Below are 20,440 nucleotides of genomic sequence, written 5' to 3' on the forward strand. Positions count from 1 at the left end.
TGAAACTTATTCCAAGTAAATTTCTTTCCTATTTTCTCTAATTATAAATTATCATACACATAAATTGAGGTGTACTTTATGTATATATCGTATTGACATTTGAATTAAATTTGAATTAAATTACTCTTTATTATATTTTGTTTGTGGATTTTCAAAAATGGTTGTAGTGGTGGAAAACCCAAAAAGAGAGCTAATGGGAGATGAGAAGAGTCAGATGCTTACCCTTAATGTTCTTGAAGCTCGGTTTTTAGATAAAGAAATTTAACTATGTTTCTATTATTGGCTAAAATAATGAAAGTATGCACAATTATAGCATCCTATTTTTGTTGCATGCCAATTATGGTCTTTATCAATTAAATGTTGCTACTATAGGTAAATATATGTTAGTATGATGTTATCATGGTTAAAAGCTAAAGACTTAAAGTATGTTGCCTATTTTAGTGAAACAAGAGATGTACGATGCTATTTTATGCAATTTATCCTAGAAAACAACTTTTTAATTTTCAAGTGAAGTTAATTTTAAGTTGATCATTTCAAATATTGACAATTTATTATGGTCTGAAAATTGATATACAAGCATTAAGGTCATATGTTAGTTCAAGTAAAAATACCAAATAAAGGTGGTTCAGGTAGGTTTAAACTAACCAAAAACCATCATTCACTACTAGAAAAAGGCCTTTTATGACGCGCAAAATACGACGCTCATTGATCTATGTTACGCAAAGGAGAGTGACATTAGAAAAATGTCATCTCTTCAAAAAATTTAAGGATAGAAGACACGCATTATTGCGCGCCCTTAAATTAGTGTCTAAAAAAAACACGGAGGGCACCTATAATAAAATGCGCGTCGTCTAAGAATGTCGCTTTATATTTTTTAATGGAACGCGCGTTCCATCCTTTAATAGTGGGGGAAAGGGGGAAATGAAATTCTGAAAAAATTAAAAACCCCGTCATGCTCTCCTCTACCTTCTTTCAATCGTTCTTCTCTCTCTCTCTCTCTCTCTCAATCAAATACCAAAAATCGACTATTGTTGGAACTAGGGTTCCGGTTCTTAGTGAAATCGAAGGTTTTTTGGTCACTAGGCCATGAAATTGATCAAAGGGGTACAGTTTTTGGAACCATGACTATTGTTGGAACTAGGGTTTCAGTTCAAAAACCCTTCATCTACTTCCCTCGATCTTCAGTTCCTCAAGTACTTTCTCAGCCTCTCAATCAATAGAAGAGCTGTATCACAACTACAAATTTAGAGTGATTTCCATATCAAGTAGAACAGTAGCTCCATTAAAGTCAAGGTCTCGAAACTCCATGGTCAATCACCATCAACATTCTACTTCTTTATTTGTTCCAGAGGTTTGTCTTCCTTTATTACGAGTTTTATAACATTTTTAATCAAACTCGATTAGCCCTCGATACCTAATGTTATCTTTTGCGTTGTTGCTTCTGCTCTGTTCTTCTTGAAACCTCCCCACACTCTCATGTCGAAACATAATTTATGATATCGAGTTGGAAATCAATAGAAATGGCTATGAAGGTCGGTTGGGTTGGACGATTCTCTGGAGGACGAGAGAGATTTGGACATGGCAGATCGTAGGGCTACAGAGATTGAGTTTGATACCATGGAGGGTTTTGCGTCAAGGGAAAAGCTCCACCATCATCTCAACGACCAAGGTTGGTTAGGGTTTCTGTTTTTTTTTTTTCTGTTTTATTTCCATTCCTTCACCATCACCAATGTTACTTTGTGCTTCATCTGATGTACGATTACCTTCTCCTTGTTATGGTGGCAATACTCCTATGGGTTGCTCTGATTCTCCATGGGATAATTTTGCCCCTTCTCTTGTTCTAATTAGGGCAATAATGAGAGTATGATGTTAGAGATGGAGTACAACTCTGAGAGTATAAAGATTGTTTGAGTATAAAATCCCATATCGACTCTCTCTGTTCATGGATAGCTTGAAGTTTATACATCTTTTGTATATTCTCTAAAATCTTGCAGCTAATTAACTTTTCTTATTTTAAACCAAGGATTTGAATGGATAGATGGTTTCATTTTTTTTAATTCAAAAATTGGAACTCTTATACTCTGTAATATTTTTTTTTCAGCTGATTTGATACAAGAAATTGACAGCAAACTACCTGTTGTACAGCTTGCTCTTGAGCTCACTCACAAGATCTTTGGTTCTTATCCACCTATGCAAAGTTTTGATCCAGCCAAGATGCTCACAGTAAGATTTTATTTAACTATAACATTGATGCAATTTCCCTTTTTCCTATTCCTAAAATGAACTGATGGTATAGTAATTAGGACTACGGGAAGCTTCAAACACTTGATATAACGGTTGCATGCAGGAAATCATCATGTTCTCCTGTTTGCTCGCAAATCCCATTTTGGCTCTGTTTTTTTTAATCAAGTGCTGTTAAAAAAAATATATTTTATAAAATGAAAATGCACTTGAAAAATGAAAATGTTTGATGCTTTCAAGAAAAGATACAAACATGTTTGATGCCTTTTGTCTTTGCCTTTTCTCCTCGTGAAACCAGGGGCTCACATGTACACACTTCAACTATTCAACACACACTCACATACGTATTTTTATATGTATTTCAACACGTCTTCCCGTTCACACCCTCCAACTGTTTGATTTAATGTAATGTCCCAGTGAGTTTTTATTTTCTATCACTTTTATTATTGCTTCTCTCTCTCTCTCTCTCTATCTCTCTCTAAGAAGAAAAAGAAGGGGAGACTCAATTCAGTGTTTTGAATTGAGAAGAAAGAAGAAGATCAATATCTGGATCAAGATGGGTTTTTGTTTCAGTGTTAGATTGAAAATTGAAAGTTCACGTTGTTATAACTTTTATATTTTTGTGATGAATTTTTATATGTTTGTCTAGAAGAACTTATACTTCTCATTTCATTTTCTTATCGATAATCTGTGGATGCATTGTGTAAATATAAAAATAGAACATAATAAAGTTGAATTTCTTCACATTTTTATATTTTTGTGATGTATCCAGCTGCATAAAATTAAGCAGTATAGAGAGTAATATGGTCTTTTTGATTAAAAAAAGGGTGTTATGATCTTTTTGATGTGTTTAAACTTCAACAGGTAAAGTTACATCTACATCAGTACCTCCAAGCTCTTTGACATCTAGCAGACCATAAAAACTTAGGACACTTACGTTCCTGCAATTTCTTGGTATGTGCTGGTGATGATAAAATTTGCATTGTTCATGGCTAGGTCAGTAGGAAATTGACAGTGATACTTTTCATCAACTTTCTTCCAATACAAGTCTGAATCTGGGTACTTTGTTTTCTCAACACATTGTGATAATTTGAAGGGTTATTATTATTATTATTATTGTTATTATTGTTGTTGTTATTATTATTATTATTATTATTATTATTATTATTATTATTATTATTATTATTATTATTATTATTATTATTATTATTATTATTTATGTTTCTTACCTGAGTTACTGCCATTTTGTAAGACAACAAAGAGGCAACAAGGTTTCCATCACTGTAATTTCAAATTATAAGATCAGGAGTATCATGTAACGCGGGTGACCCCTAGCAACCATAACCTGCATTTCTCCTCTGAAATCACTTGACTCGTCCTTATTTGCAAATCTCTATTCTTGGCAACAACAGTTGGCTTCTTCATATCATGCTTCCGAAATTACCCCTGCATAATCCTTGGCAGCTAGTAATAACTTAACATTTAGTACTTTGACCTGAAAATTTAAATAGAATTTGTGAGCAGGATGAATATAAAGAAATTTTGAAAATTAAAGGGCTTTATACTTGAAGTAATTGTGAACTAAACGCCCAACTTCAAATCATCAAAATTATTTATAAGATGATCACAGCCTGTTGGTATACGAGTTTTTTCAACTTGTTTTTGTCCTCTCCGTAGGCTCCTTTTTATACTTTTTTAAACTTGTTTTTTTTTTTTTTTTTATCAAAAACTTTCCTAACATATTATTTATTTTTACGTGAAGGAGTTTGGATTGGGAATTGTTACTTAAACTATCAATGAAAATAATGAAGCTTCAAGTTTCCTTTTAAGGTTTTGTATTACATTTTTTTAGGTTTGTGTTATTATATACAAATTGTTCTACTCAATAAACAAGATGTTTGCCTAAAAGAAAGAGAAACATTTGGGAAGGTCTATGGAAGCTCAAAACAGGCTGATCAGGCTGTTGTAAGTCCCCTATATTTTATAGTTCCTTTGATAGATTCATTCATATAAATCAAACAAAATCCCTTTGTTACATTGTTTCTGATTTGCAGCTGACATAAGCATTTGGGAAGTTCTATGGAAACTCAAAACAAGGAACCAACAATGATAAATCTCATGGTGGTGTTCATGAGAACTGCATCAAGTATATATCACCATTCTTACTTTTTTTTTTTCTAATTTAATTTATTATTCTTAATGTTAATGTTGTGAAGGCATAATGACATATATATATAGGTTCCACTTCAAGTTTTGGTTCGAAGACAAATAGCTCGGTTGTTGGATCATTGTCTTCAATGTGTTAGACTTGTATACAATGAATTAGTAAAGGTATTATCTTTTTTTCTTTTTCTTTTTCTTTTTCTTTTTTTATAATTCAGAATAAATAAATATTTGGGAAATATTTCAGATCACCCATAGTTGTCTAGTGCATGAACTACAATAGTTTCCTGTTCTTAAGATGCACATTAATGACATTGCTGAGAGTTTTTTGTTTGAAGGTCTTCAACCTTCACAAACAATGATTGGACACTTACTAGAAATGGAGGTATTAGACCAAAGTACTTCAATTGCGATTTTTATACATACATGTTCCTGTTTATTAAACCAAAGTATTTATGGTGTCAGGTTACTTCAATAAAAACTTGTAGTTGGTATTCATCATTGACTATTGATTGACTTACTTTTTTCTGTTTGATGCATAGTCAATTGGTAGGGAAATTGTTAATTTTTCAAAGTAAAACAAAGGGTTGATTGAACGAGAGAAAAGAAAACACCAACACTCCATGGCTAATAAGAATAAAAAAGATAAAGATATGAGGAAAAAAGGTAAAACAAATTCGTATGTATGAATATGATTTGTATGGTAATTAAATTTATAGTGTATGTATGTTTTGGTTTGCATGCAGTCTTTGTTTGGCAGCTTGGACAAACTTTGTAGCACCTGATCGTCCATGCCACTCTTGGTAAAACAAATTTATAGTGTACTTCTTCCAATTCATGTTAGTAATTTCTCATTATGATGTGTTGTTTCTTGTGCATTTTTATTTTTAGGAGGTATTTTACTTTCTTTAATATTTAAAGTTACAGGACATGAGTATCGGCACATCATGGAACATTTAGGTTAGTTGTTGTTTTTCTTCTTGGTGATCCATCAATGAAGTGGCCAACATCATGTAATAACATTTTAGGGGAAGATGTATGTATATGTTTTTTTTAATGAATAATGTAATCATATGTATGAATATAAAATACAGTTTGTTATTTGTATGACAAAAATTTTTATGTAATGGATAGTATTTTTTATATATGGTATTTTATTTTCTTGTTTGCAAATTTAATTTAAAAATTAATAAATATATAAATATATTTTTTTTAGAACATTTAAAATTATGATATGCAAAAATGTGTGTCATCTTCATTTATGACATGGCCTTTTTTGACAGGGGCTTCCTTGATACGCATTGCGTGTCATAAACACGCGCGTCGTAAGGTTACGACACGCAAATGTGTGTCGTCTTCATTTATGACAGGGCCTTCCTTGATACGCATTGCGTGTCATAACCGCGCGTCATAAATGAGCGTCGTAAATGCGCGTCGTCTATAGATGACGCGCAAAAGCGCGTCGTCTCTCTTTATGACAGGGCCTTCCTTGACGCGCATTTGCGCGTCGTCTGAGCGTTTCACGACGCGCAATGAGCGTCGTAAAAGGCCTTTTTTCTAGTAGTGATTCTAAATCTTAGATAGGAAGGTATGATGGACCTGCATAAATCCCAGCTAAATTAACAAGCCATGACGAAACATCAGATGAGTGGGTGATTCACTCACTTTACAAACGAATGGTATGAGGTTAGTTTGGCCTAAGTTTTTCTTAAATCGTTAAATTTGTTTTATGCCCAAAAATTTTAATTAATAAACAAATCATGTAAGTTTAATTAAAAAAAGGATGATTACATGGAAGCAATTGATGATAAATAATCTGGTATAATATATTAGATACTAGGTGTGAGATCCATGTATTACATGAGTTTATTTAGAAAAAAATTAAATATGAAAATTTAACAATTTGAGAAGTTTGAATTTATAAGAAAATTAAAAAAAAAAATGAATTATTAAAATTAATGAGGCTTTAATACATTATTGAATACATTATATATATAAACACTTTCTAATAAATATCTTACATATACATTACCTTACATATTAAATATGAAATTTTAATTTAATAAAATGAAAAATACAATAAATTGACAAGTGAAAAATAAAAAATTCAAAAAATCTAGAAAATGTCATGTATCCAAATTAAGGAGAAAAATGACATGTGCCAAAAAGATTTTGATTTATTAAGGAGGATTCTCTGTATATCTGTTAAGGTCCATGCTCTTAAATAAAAATACTATAAATATGTAAATCATATAATAATGTTCATGCTTTTAAATAGAAATACTAAAAAATATGTAAATCATATAGTACCGTATTTATATGCAGGAGGTCAAAAAAAGGAAAAGAAATATCTTTGTTGCGCAAAAAAACTAATTGCTTATAGAAATTAGTTTTTGAAAAAGCTATTCACACCCGTCGCTTGGCACGAATAAACGGCTATAGTTATATATATATATATATATATATATATATATATATATATATATATATATATATATATATATATATATATATATATATATATATATATATATTCACTTTTTTCTATTTTTATGACGTGGTATGAAATTAAGGAGTTTGCAATCTAAAACTATTAAAATAAACTGGAATATTGTTTTTAAATGATTTATGAGACGGATATGGTGTAATCACAAATGTTGACTCGGAGTATGAATCAATCAATGTGATCCTTACTGTCAATGATCTCTACGATATCTTTCGATGCCTTTTGAGTATTTTATCTTGTAAAAAATATTTTTTCATATGGATATCTTTTGATGCCTTTTGAGTATTTTATCTTTTAAAAATTATTTTTTCATACGGATATCTACCCTAATAAATGAAAATGATTTTGCCACATGTCCTCTTCTCCTTCATTTGAACACATGACATTTTCTAAAATTTTTAATTTTTTTATTTTCCACTTGTAATTTTATTGTATTTTTCATTTTATTAAATTAAAATTCTACATTTAATGTGTAAGACAATATATATGTAAAGTATTTATTAAAAAAAGATTATATATGTAATGTATTCAATACATTAAAGTCTCATTAATTTTAATAATTCAAATTTTTCTTATTTTTCTTATAAATTCAAACTTTTTAAATTGTTAAAATTTTATATTTATTTATTTTAATTAAACCCATGTAATACATGGATCTTACACCTAGTCTATAATAAGAATAAGCATAGTGGAGATCGCCACAGGTCTTGCTAGCGAGCTTGAAACACCGCCCCTGACACTCCTTAGGTGACATTCACCGGGGGGGTTGTCAAATAAAAGTCACTAATTGCTTGGCAAGAGGAGAGAAGGAATTTTGCTAGATTGTGATTTGCTACATTTTCATTCAATGGATCCAAACAAATTTCATTTTATTTAATTAAAAAAAAAACTTTTTTTTAACCAATTAAAAAGTAGAGTGATAGGAGTGCTAGAAAAGTTACCATTCTTTACAAAATGCTAAAAATTAGGTGCTAAGAGAAAAAAATAACATAACATTTGTCACTTAAAAGGCTGACGTGGCAAGATGTTAGGAGTGTTACCATTCCCCTTAGCCTAAAAAATGAATATTATGTTTCAACTGAATTTACAATAATGATTAACCGAATTTGGAATAAGGGTTTAGACCGAAAAAACAAACTCGAATCAGATCCAGAACCAAATAAGGACCCATTAAGTCATTTCGGTTCGGTTTGCGGTTCTTAGTTTAAGGCTTATTCGGTTTTTGTTTTTTGTTTTGTTTTTTTTTTTTCTGTTCCGAACACCTTATTAGATAGCAAATTTTTTAATAAAGTCGAACCGAATCGGAAATGGAACCGGTTGGAACCGAATAGTAGTATTCGTTTTCTGGTTTTTAGTTCTTAGTTTGAAGCATCGAATCTATAAAATGAACAGTATGATGACCGGTCCGGTTGCGAAAACATTGTGGTACATCCATTTGTTTTGCATTGGTGATATTTTGATATACAAGTGAAAATTATGGTCGGTTCTCTAAATTTATCCTCCCATTTTGGTGACTGAAAGCGACCATAATAACCGTAGCTTATCGATGTACCATTTTAGGATTAAAAAAAAAAACAAAAAGGAAATTAGAGATAGAGGTTGACTAGGTCTATATAGTAATATAGAGAACTAGAGAATCATCAATACTTCAGATTTTGCGTCTCAACCTTCAACCCTCATTCAACCTTTTCTGCCCTTCAGTTCGTTTGTTCTCCCCTCCCTCTTTTTTTGGTCTCAGATTTACTTGATAAAAACAAACATCATGTCTTCTTCATCTTCCTACGAAGACTTTGCTCACTTAAAAATCCCATTTAAAGAGATAGTATCCGCCACCAACAACTTTTCTGATGCAAATCTTATTGAAGAAAGTGCATTAATGGGAAAGGCTTACAAAGGAAAGCTCATGCGGTCCAACCAACAAATTGATATTGTAGCACAGAGGTTTGATCATGAGCATAGGGACAGAGTTACTGAGTTCCTGAAGGAGATTTTAAAACTCAAGCATAAAAATCTTGTCTCTATGTTTGGGTTTTGTGATGAAGTTGGCATGATCATCATATACCATGAGGCAAAGGGAAGTCTCGACACATTTCTACGAAACCCGGAGCTAACATGGATGAAAAGATTGCAGATCTGTGTTGGTGTTGCGTACGCCTTGAGTTACATTTATTGTGATAATCCACGCGATTTTAGCGTCATACGTTGTGATATCGGGAGTTCAAAGATTTTGTTAGATGACAACTGGGAACCAAAACTATCTGGTTTTGAACTTTCCCAGAAGCAGACAGCAGCTCAAAGGAATGAAAGCTTAATGAGTTCGTTTGGCAAAGTATTAATTGAAGTACTATGCGGAAACATGGATGTGGGTAACGCGTCATTTGGTGCATTGTTCATATCCAAATATGAAGAGACAAGACTAGATGGTATGATTGATCAGGGTCTATGGAAACAAATGGATCCACAATCGTTTCGAATCTTCTCAGAAATAGCATACTACTGCTTGAAGGAAAAGCCATCACAATGCCCAAACATAGGGGTGGTTGTCATGGAACTTGAGAAAACGGTGGAATCTCAATGGAGACATGAACGTGCTGTAAGACAGTCCATTTCTTCCCAGCTTCCATTCAGTTATCTGTCATAAAATAACTCATGCTTATCAAGTTATTTCCTGTAACTGCAGTTGATATCACATGTTTCCGTTGAAGGCACAACTTCCAAGAACCTGGAGGTAATTAATTTCTTTTCGTTTTATAGGTAATTTTGATAAATACATAAGGGACTAATAATGATCAGTAAAACTAGGTAAAAACAATTTTTCAGTAAAACCATCCATGGTTTAATAAAATTTGAAAATAAGTCAAATAGTCGGTTTCAACCAATATTGCAATGGTTAATAAAACTTAAGACTATATTGGTTTTTCAACTGTGATACATTATCTTTAATAATTAGTTACCTTTTATATGCAATTTCTTTAAAAGTAGTTTCCATTAGACATATTAACAACTATTTTATAGTTTTTTGATACATATCTTAATTATCTATAAGTAGAAAATATTCAAGAAATAGCTAATACTGACAAGTGTTATTAAAATATATAATTTCACAACTATTGCCTATTATGTCAAATCTATTATATGTTTTGGAATAGGAAAGAGGTCCAGGCCCCGGTACACTTATTAAACAATAAATTAAGATTTAGATCTTGGATCTCAACACTTTTTTGGACAAATTCCAAAAAAGGGCATATAGCCAAACCCAAAAGTCAACTAGTTCTCTCAAGTCTCAACAAAATAAGCAAGAACAAAAAGGCATAAAGCCAAACCCAACAATTAGCTGCCACCCAAAGACCACCATTAATTTAATTCTCAAGTCTAGATGTCTCCATTTAACGTCGGGGAACAATCTCTCTCTTCCAACTCATTATTAAATCAGGTTTTTTTGATTTATTCACATACCATTTTTAAACATCAAACTATTAAAACAAACTATTAAAGAGATATAAAAAACTGAATATTATTAACAAATGAGGTAAAAGACTTAAAAACAATTACGTTTCGTTGTTAACAAAATATCAATAATAATAATAATAATATATTTACAAGACTATTAATTTCTATTATGGAATGGGAAAGTATTCTCATTACCCTCAAAGGAGAATATACAACTCTAAAATGGGCTAACCTAGGGCCTTAAGTGATAATACATATACATATACGACATATAAATAAACAAATATCCCCCAACAGTTTTATATGGAGGTGTGTCATTATGTTTAAACCGGAATGAAAACCATGAAACAAAATACTTGGAAGGCCCTTGGTGAAGATGTCACCATGTCAAGCTATCGAAGGGACATAAAGAACTTAGATATGACCAAGAACTACCTTGTCTCATATAAAGTGGATGTTAATGTAACTTTCCAAAAATACAAGGTAAAAATTTCATTTTTCTAAAAACCAAGATCAATCATTCAATCACTCAAAATATAATAAGAGTATAATGTATTCTCAAAACATCAGAGTAAAGTCATAAAATAGATAGTGCGGAAAACTCCAAGAGATGCAGTGTGATCAAGTCAGACTCCTCCTTTTGGAAACAAAAGTAGCTGAAACATTTAAACATAAAATCGTAAACACAAAGGTTAATGAGTTCCACAAAAGACCACATACCATGCATAAGAGTGGGCCCAACCCTAGGGGTATATTTCAACCCATGTGAATGTTATGATCCAACCATAGTCTTACAATCACTTCTCTTTGTACAACCTAGCTGTAGTCTTTCCCGCTATGGACCAATCATGGTCTTTCATACAAGTGTCATGCACCAACCACATACAAGTGTTATGCACCAACCTCGGTCTTTCATACAAATATTGTGATCTGACCACATTTTTTTTCATACAAGAGTCACAAAGACAATCTAGCATCCTACATAGTATATTGACAAGATTCACCTCATACTCAAAGTCGAAAACATCAAAGTTCGTACAATCGCAAAACTGGTGCTACGCCCCACCTTACAAAACACCCAATGTCAAACCTTACTATATTATCTAAAACTACTATGTTGACCAAAAGTCAACCAGGTCAAAAAGTAAACAATCAACAGTCAACGGTCACCACACCGTGGCTACTAGCCACATCGTGGCTATTCCCCAACAAAACAATCGCGTCCAGCTTCGCCACCACATCGTGGCAGCAACACGACAAAACAATCATGAGAACCCCTTCACTACATCGTGACGAGCAACATAAATCTGATACGGCAGTTGCTCAAACTTTCCAGAACGCTTCTTCACACTTATATCCATCATAAAAATCCTTACTTTGTGAACATGCATGTCTTTCACATAACTAGGTCATAAATGAGAGAAATAGGGTCAAAACCCCATGCATGGACTCAAAACTACATAACACATCAGATCTTGAGCATCTAACCTCTTGGAACCTCAAGGATTAATAAAGTTGCCAACTTTATTGATCCTAACCATTCAAACCATCTCATACATAAAGAAATATGCATAAAAACCTAGATCTAGAAAGGTAGAGCAAAAGATATGATCTTGTAGAATTACAAAGGTCCATAAAGAGCTCAAGGAGGCTAAAATGAAGTTAGCTTGCTGATTCTTTTGCTCCACAACACTTCTATCTTCCTTCACAAGACCAAGAACACCATAAAGAGGCTTAAAAATGGAGGAGGGGGAATTAGGTTTGGATCTAAGCACGCGGAAGGTATGGAGGTTGAGGGTGGACGAAACCCTATCCATCACATCCTTTAAATAAGGTGTTAAGCTCGAAAAATAGGGTTTGAGCTTGGGACGTAGCCACGTCATGGCCACTTAAAATGATTGCGACCCAAAAGGCCTTGCCACGTCGTGGTGATCCTCCCCGCCACATCATGGCCACCAAAACTTCACATGATTTAAGCATCAAAATTCATGCCTGGAAATCGGATGTTACAGTTTATTAGGCTATCTAGATTATAAAACAATACACTTGCGGATTTCACATGAACACTTATGGGTATATGCAACCTAAAAGGATCTATGATATTTTCACTATTATAGTAATATACTTAATGAAACAAAACTTCTAACCTAATGAAATCGAAATTATTAAATTTGAATACATAGATTTAACATAATCGATATGTCAAACTATATTGATCTTAAAAATCCATGGAAAGCAAGAACCAATAATGTGAATACCTCTAATGGCTCACACTCAAAACTCTTAAACACTAGAAATTTACAAGGAGAGATGAGACAATGATGAAATTCAGATTTCATCATTCCATGAAGGTTATGAACGAAATTTGATGCTTTAAGGGTTATATTTATAGTTTAGGTGACTTGCATATAAATCAAGATTTGAATAATTAAATATTAGATTTAATCCCCAGTTCAAATGCTTTACTTATTAGCTACCAAGATAATCTTAGAACCCTTCTAAACTTTCCATAAAATTATCCCCACTACGAGATGTTCTAGAATTGCTTCTTTTGTTCAATTATTGAAAAATTACAATTCACCCTTTGCACCTTTAATTAATTCCAGTTAATCCTGAATTAATTCAAGATTAGATCTGATTAATAATTAATTAATTTTGACTATTTCTAATTATTTCATAATTAATTAGTAACTATTTTAAATTAATAAACTAATCATATATATTATTAACAAATCATTTTTATCTCTTTCTCATAATCATTTGTATCTATTTGGTTATGAGGACAACCCAAAAGGACTTTACTCTTATTCCATAAAGTTATATCAATTTAGAGGCCAATTTAGTGATGACCTTGGGCACTTCATCTAACACAACCAATGTCAATATATTGTATACACTGAAGTTGGGTCAGGTTAGAAGACATGTATACCGCACTAACATTGTTACAATACATGTTAGTTGTTTTCTCGGTGGGATGTCGCAACTCATGAAGAAGGTTGTATAGCCAAGATGTCTCAAATGTGACATTAGTGCGACAAGGATATTCGAACTCTGATCTGGATCTGGAGATGGTACCCTCACGCTTAAATGACCATGGAATGATCAGATTGTCACAAAAAATACAATCAAATGTGAAGCGAGAAGTGGCTAGGCATCTGCCTCAATCTGTGTTTGAGTAAGCTATGATAAAGGAAGCAAATGATATGTGAGTCTGTAACCTGTAATCAACAATGCCATAAATATAACACTTGATATGCTTAAGAGCATGAAGATGTTGCTAGTGCGAGTCATGCAGGTATAAACACATCTATTGAACAAGAAAGAAAATATATGTTCTAATAAAGTTCAGGCACCGAAGAGTATCAAACAGTTTTCGAAAAAGAGTCGTATCTATAAGAAGAGATCCAGAAGAATCCGATTTGTAAATTGGTTCTATTGGGGTGCGACATGGGTTGCAGTCCATCATATAAGCTCTCTCAAGATTGTTAGCAGCATATTTTTATTGAGAAAGAAATATATCAGAGGAAGATAGAGCTATATAAATACCCATAAAGAAATTTAGATGTCCAAGATCTATCATTGCAAACTCACGGCTAAGCTGTGAAATAATTTGCTGAAGCATAGTTGTGGATGAAGCTATAAGAATAATGTCGTTAAAAAAAGTAACAAGTAAGTTGTAACATCAGGAGTCTGAAGTAAAAACAATGATCTATAGGTATAATTATTGTTGGTGATTTTATATCACTAATGTTATTTAAGTGTAATGGGGTTAATTTGTTGATAAATGTCACTTTGACAATTATTGAACAAATTGGTATGGTGCGGAGTGCACATTTGTTTAATTTTGTCTTTGTTGAAAGTATACTGCTATTTAGGGGTGAATCCCCTGAACCGATGGGGGTCCGGGGGTAGCACCCCTTGGAGCAGCCTCTGGCGGGGTCCAAGGGCCAGAGCCCCTGGCTGGCGTCGAGCTGCCATTTCAGCACATACATTTTTTATATATGTTATTTTAATATATTAAAAATGCATCAGAAATCCGGATGTTTGGTAAATGTACCCGATTTTGTGATCTATATTCTAGACTCGGATTTAAGTTATTTTATGATGTTTTGGACAGTTTTAGGACATTAAACTGTCATGTGGCGGTTTTAAGACAAGAAGTTTGTCTGGTTATATGATCATATTCGAAATCTGTGGTTGGTACACTTCTTCTTCATAACATCTTGAGCATTCTCTCTTCTATTTTCTCAATTTTTTGAGTCTTATCCGATTAAAGATTGGGAGTATCATCTAAATACTTTAATCTGAAAGTGTTTAACACGATTCTTAGAATTTCCAAGCCTTTCTATACCCAAAAATCTTACAATTATGTTGAAATCCAAAAGAGGCATCATACTAAGAAAATTTGTGAAACCAAGTTCTTGGTGTATGTTTAAGACCATAGAGAGATATCTAAAGATGGAAAACGTGATTTGGAAATTGTGGATCACGAAAGCCCGAAGGTTGATGAATGTAAATAGTCTATTGAAGATGTTTGTGAATAAAAGTGTTATTCATGTCAAGATGATGTATAGGCCAGAGCCGAGACGCTACAAGGCTTAGAATAGTGCATATGGTGGCCGGTTTGACAACCAAACTAAACATTCCATCACAATCTATACTGTATTATTGATTACGACCATTAGATATGAGGTGTGCCTTATAGAGAGATAGAGAAAGAGAGACATGTTCATGAAATTTGTGGTGAAATAGCCACAAAGATCACATAATATTGACCCAAAGAGTCAAGGTACCAAATTCCAAGTCTCATTAGCAGTAGGAGCATTATACTCATAGTGCATAACTTGACGCCAGTTAGGGTCATCAATGACCTGTAATTAAGATCATGGAATAGGGGACATATATGAAATGTTAAGATTTAGATGCTAAGTAGGTTTAACTATCCCGCTACAAGCATGAGTAGTCATTGAATGAGTATAGGCATGGTTAATAGGAAACGGATGAGATGTGTAGCATAGAAGATTATCGGTTTGAGCCAAAGGAGAGGGAGAAGTCATGTAAGACCAAGGGGAGATGGTCTCATGTAACGTCATGATTTTTACTATAATTTTGTTCCTTTTTAAAACACTTTTTATTATAATATGTTAGTGGGAGACTTAGTTATTTGTTTTAAAATATTTTCAAATCACAACATTACTTTAAAATTAAAATCATAATTCCAAACCATTTTACACATAAAAAAAGTAAATGTTTGAAATGATGAAACGTTAACTGTGTCCAAAGTGGTATCATCAAAACCAACATAACTACCCCATATAGTAACTCCTCTCACCAAGTATAAACTCCTAAGTTGCATGCACTCATCATAAGCACAAAAGGTAAAAGAAACAAGTGCCATCCCTACTGAGCGAGTTTATTGAGGTTACACATAAAACATACAAACCCCAAATGGGTTAATCATTCATTTTATGATAAAGCTTAAAAGTGATAAACCAATACCACTTAGCAAACAACCGCACATCATAATTATTTAATCACATGTTGAATCACATACATACATATATGTTTAACCATAATTCTAGCACATAACATATATGATCGACCGTATAGCATATAAACATCCGCATAACATATAAACAATCACAATTTATATATAACGATCATTTCATTTTATTTACCTTTTTATAAAATAACCAACATTTTGCTATAAATCCAATCTTTTATTATATAACCAACCTTTTGTGATATATTCAACCTTATATTAGCCAACCTTTTATTATATATATCCAACCGTATGATAGACAAGTGTCCCTTAGTGCTACCTCACCCAAGAGAAACACCTCGTTCAATACTTATGTACACGATTAATCGAATGCTCTAAGTGCCTCATGACTTCCATCCAGAACACCAAATTCGAGACTCCACTTTTGCTATTTCGACTTTGAAAAGTACAAGTACTTTGTGGTTTCATTCAAGAATCAGTAAAAGCGGTGTTAATTATACTACAACACATCCTGACTCCCACATGGTGCTTGATTTGGCCACAAACGAGGGACCAACATCACTCCAACCTACGAACACAAAAGTACATGTAAAACATGTGTCTCACGACCGTCTAGAAGGACCAAAAACTAACAACCTCTATGCTATAACTCTTATGGTGGTTGTCGAGGCCAACAAAAATAAATAACCCTAAAGCTTGTACATGACAATAGTGTATAGTGGTAAAGGGATCAAATCCACGGAGATTGGTAATTTGTTACTCAATGTAAATCTCTTTGTAAAATACTTATAAAATAACAATAAAAGTACAATGGGGGCTTTTAGTATGTTGATATTTTTAAAGACAACTAGAGTGAAACTAAGATTTAAAGAACATAATTAAACAAAAGCAAGAGTTTGATATTAGACATTAACAATCACAAGAATGTACTTTTTGTGATCGAAACTTTCGAAGATAGATGGTCCGCATAGATCAATATGAAGAAGTTCGAGTGGTTCCAAAATGGACTTTTCGATTAGAATAAGATGACCTTTCTTTCATTGCTTCTCACATTCACATGAAGCACAAAGAAGATCATTTTCAAATTTGAGGAGTGGCAAACCTCAGACTATTTCACCAGAAACCAGATCACTAATGTATCAAAAATTGAGATGAGCAAGCTTCCGATGCCACAACTAACTTATGTCAGGAACAAATTTTGATAGAAGACACAATTGAGGCTTCCCAATGATCATATTGATATCTAGAGGATACATATTTTTTATCCAACCTAATTTGATGAGGCATTCTTTTCGATCTTCATAAAATAACTATGCTTCTTATAGAATTCAACTCTCCAGTTTGCATCAGTGAGTTGTGACACACTGATCAGATTATGCTTGATATCAGCCACATAAGCCACATTTGAGATAGAGAAATTGTCGTTGGTTAGGATGCCATAACCTCGAATTTGGGAGTTTGAATTATTGCCATAAGTACTAGCATTTGGAGCAAGCTTCAGATCACGCACAAAATCCTTTTGCCGTTCATGTGCATGGGACAAACTCTATCAATATAGCATATTGTATCTTGTTCCGAAGCACAAAAAGACTGAAAAATCAATGAGTTTTAGAGTTTTTAAGCTCCAAGTTAGACTTAGGTACTTTAGTATGGGATTTGTAATTAGCTTGTGATTTTTGAGTTGCTAGTGTTTCGGAAGGCTTTTTCTGAGATTCTTTGGGGAATATACAGAACGTTAGACTCTTTTTATTGATTCAAAAATCATACTCAACTATTGGTTGTTTAGACACTGCTTTCCTCAGAGGAATGTGTTATGAGGTGTTTTGATTGAGTTTTCAGTCCTTTTTACTTTCCATTCAAATTTTTGATTTGATCCTTTAGAAGGTTTCTGAACAACAGTGTTCTGAATATCTTTTCCTTTGTTCAATGCATTCGTAGGAACGCTTGATTTTGGAAACTGTTTTGGTTTGAAAATTGTGCCATCCAAGGTAGCAATAAACACAAAAGTATATACATTCCGAGGAGAGTCAATTTTCTTAGATGAGGTCTCAACGGTAACAATTTTCACACAACTTTTGATAGATGTATTATGAATATTCAAGCTAACATGAATACATGGTCTCTTAAGAATCTTAACAGGCATGAAAGTATTGTGATTCCTAGTAGCTAGAATGACTATTTGAGGTACTTTCTTCTTGAATCTTTCAAGGAAACTAGAGTATTGCCTAAACCTAGTTTCTTTTTCTAGAGCTTTGCTAGCTTCGACCTTTGGATGAACAATATCCTTCTTATTCAACCAGGGCTTCTTTCGAGATTCACATGATGACTTGAAATTTTTTGTCAAACAGATGTATTGTTGAAACGAGGCTTAAATGAAACTAGATTTGACTTAGAAACCACTTTTGAGTTAGAAACACAAGAATCAGACGAGGTGTCATCATCATACATAATTTCTTCATCTACATCACTATCAAAAGACGCCCAAAATGAATTTATACGTGTCATTAAGTTTGTCCAAGTCATGTGTGTTTGTCTAAGGAATGATTTCCTCAATAACACAATTGTTCAGATGACTAGAGTTAGGAAAACAATATCCAGTACCACCTGTTCAATGTGAAGGTTCCGAAGACAGATTCAGGTCCATGGATATTAGAGGCGGAAATTGCGTGGAATCAGGACATGTAATAGTATTTGGTTTGAACTCTAGAATTAATGATTGAGAATATCTCCCATGAACGTTAAGTTTTGGAGTTCCTTCAGGGACGAGCAATAGGTTTCGGAAACTCACTTCCAAGACCTTTGGACCGGGGATGATGGAAATTATGATTCATTCTTTCATTAGCTTCAAGAACATCAATTAAGTTATGCAAACTATCAATTTTAGCATTAAGAAGCTTGTTATCATCAACCAAAAAATTTCTTTCAGTAATTGAAATTTCACATTTGTCATTCAGAATAATAAAGTCATATTTGGCCATTACAAGTTCTCTCTCCAATGATTTAATCTTAAGCTTGCAGTCTTCCACTCATAATCTAAGACGGGTCAACTCGCTATCCAACTTCTCACTAACTTCTATGGCAGACTCATATGCTTTATGAATATCTGTCATATCTGATTGAATTTAAGTTAGATGAGGTTCACAATAAGACAAATTAAAATTATTATGAGTAATCATGAATTTTTCCTACTGGATGATGCTACGGCCAAGTGGGTCGTTAGTTGCCACATAGCAATAGTTTGGCTCATCATCAGCTTCCGAACAAGAAAACCACTAACCTTCATTACACTTAATTGACTTTTTAGCCATAAGACACAGGTTTCTTCCATATTTTCCTTCACCATCATCACTAGATAACCAATATATATCAACATTTCTTGAAACTATAGTGACAAAAGTCTTTTCACTTTTAGCAAGTTCTTGTGCTCGACAAGCATAGTAGGCAGAGTATTTCACCTTTGGTTTTTGAGGAACATCAACCAAATAGTCCTTTGCATAATGGTTGTCGAGACCACATTCATGACAGACAATCTTGGTTTTGGCTAAGTTTGGAACTTCCTGAGTTTCCAAGGAGCGACCAGTAATGTTGGGTTGATAAGCTGGTGGATTTTCAGTAGTTTTGGGATAAGGTTGAGGATTGCTTTGGTGAGGGGCTTGAAATCTGTTTTGAGGAGGTTTTTGATTAGGATTCCAAGGTCTTATGTATTTCATGGACAGAAGTGAAAACTGATGCTAGAAATAATGTTCAAAATCAGCGACTTTAGAATCAAAATTATCTTCACACGTATAGTTCGGAACTAGAGGAACATGTGCAACAGGTTGAGTGGGTCATGTAGGTTAAGCATGTGGAATATGTGGGATGGTTCCAAAAGGATCCAAAATAAATGGGTTTGGATGTAGTGGATTGATCGAGTTAACTAAAGTGCGAGGACCTCCTAAGAGTTCTCTTAACGTTTGAGCAACGTTGGATTCATGACCTTATGGTTCGCAAACAACTAATAGAGCTTCAGTTTCTTCAGAGATCCATCACTCTAAAGACAAGATTTAACATTACGCCATCTTTTTCCTAAATTGTTGATGAACTTGAGATTGTACTCGAGAGGAGTTCGGATTACTCCATGTGCAGTCATGTTATTCACCACGGTCCTATACTTTTTTGATGCAGAGGCTACATAATCACTAGGAATGGTAGTGAAGGTGGCAAATTCATTTACCATAGACGTCAAACGCTTATCATTCATGTTCTCTGATCCTTCAAATAGATCTTGTAGTGTATCCCAAATCTCTTTTGCAGATTTGCACAACTTAATGTGCTCAAACAGAGATGGACGTACACCAAAAACCATTTCAGAGAAAGCGACTTGATCTACATGAAGTTTCTCAATGTCGTTTAGTGGTGATGGTCGAGTTTCTTCTTGAACCATGAGAGTGGAAACAACATCTCTAACCACTTGTCTTACAAGAACATGAGGACCTTCATTCACTAACCTCCAAATTTCTTCACCTTTTTCTTTGCCAAGCAAAAATCTATCCATTCTAACTGCCCAGTGATCGTACTCTTCAACAATTAGCAACGGG

The 20,440-nt window shown here is 33.3% G+C and overlaps 1 protein-coding gene across 1 annotated transcript; it reads left to right on the forward strand.

Moving 5' to 3' along the window:
- The first annotated feature begins 8,148 nt into the window (after positions 1-8,148).
- On the forward strand, positions 8,149-9,698 carry LOC111909956 (receptor-like protein kinase HERK 1). The gene is made up of 2 exons (XM_023905749.2): positions 8,149-9,503; positions 9,591-9,698. Exons 1-2 carry the CDS (start codon positions 8,673-8,675, stop codon positions 9,666-9,668), a joined length of 909 nt encoding a protein of 302 aa, XP_023761517.2. The 5' UTR covers positions 8,149-8,672; the 3' UTR covers positions 9,669-9,698.
- The last annotated feature ends 10,742 nt before the right edge of the window (positions 9,699-20,440 follow it).

This window comes from Lactuca sativa, chromosome 1 (genome assembly GCF_002870075.4).
Source record: "Lactuca sativa cultivar Salinas chromosome 1, Lsat_Salinas_v11, whole genome shotgun sequence".
NCBI classification, from domain to species: domain Eukaryota; kingdom Viridiplantae; phylum Streptophyta; class Magnoliopsida; order Asterales; family Asteraceae; genus Lactuca; species Lactuca sativa.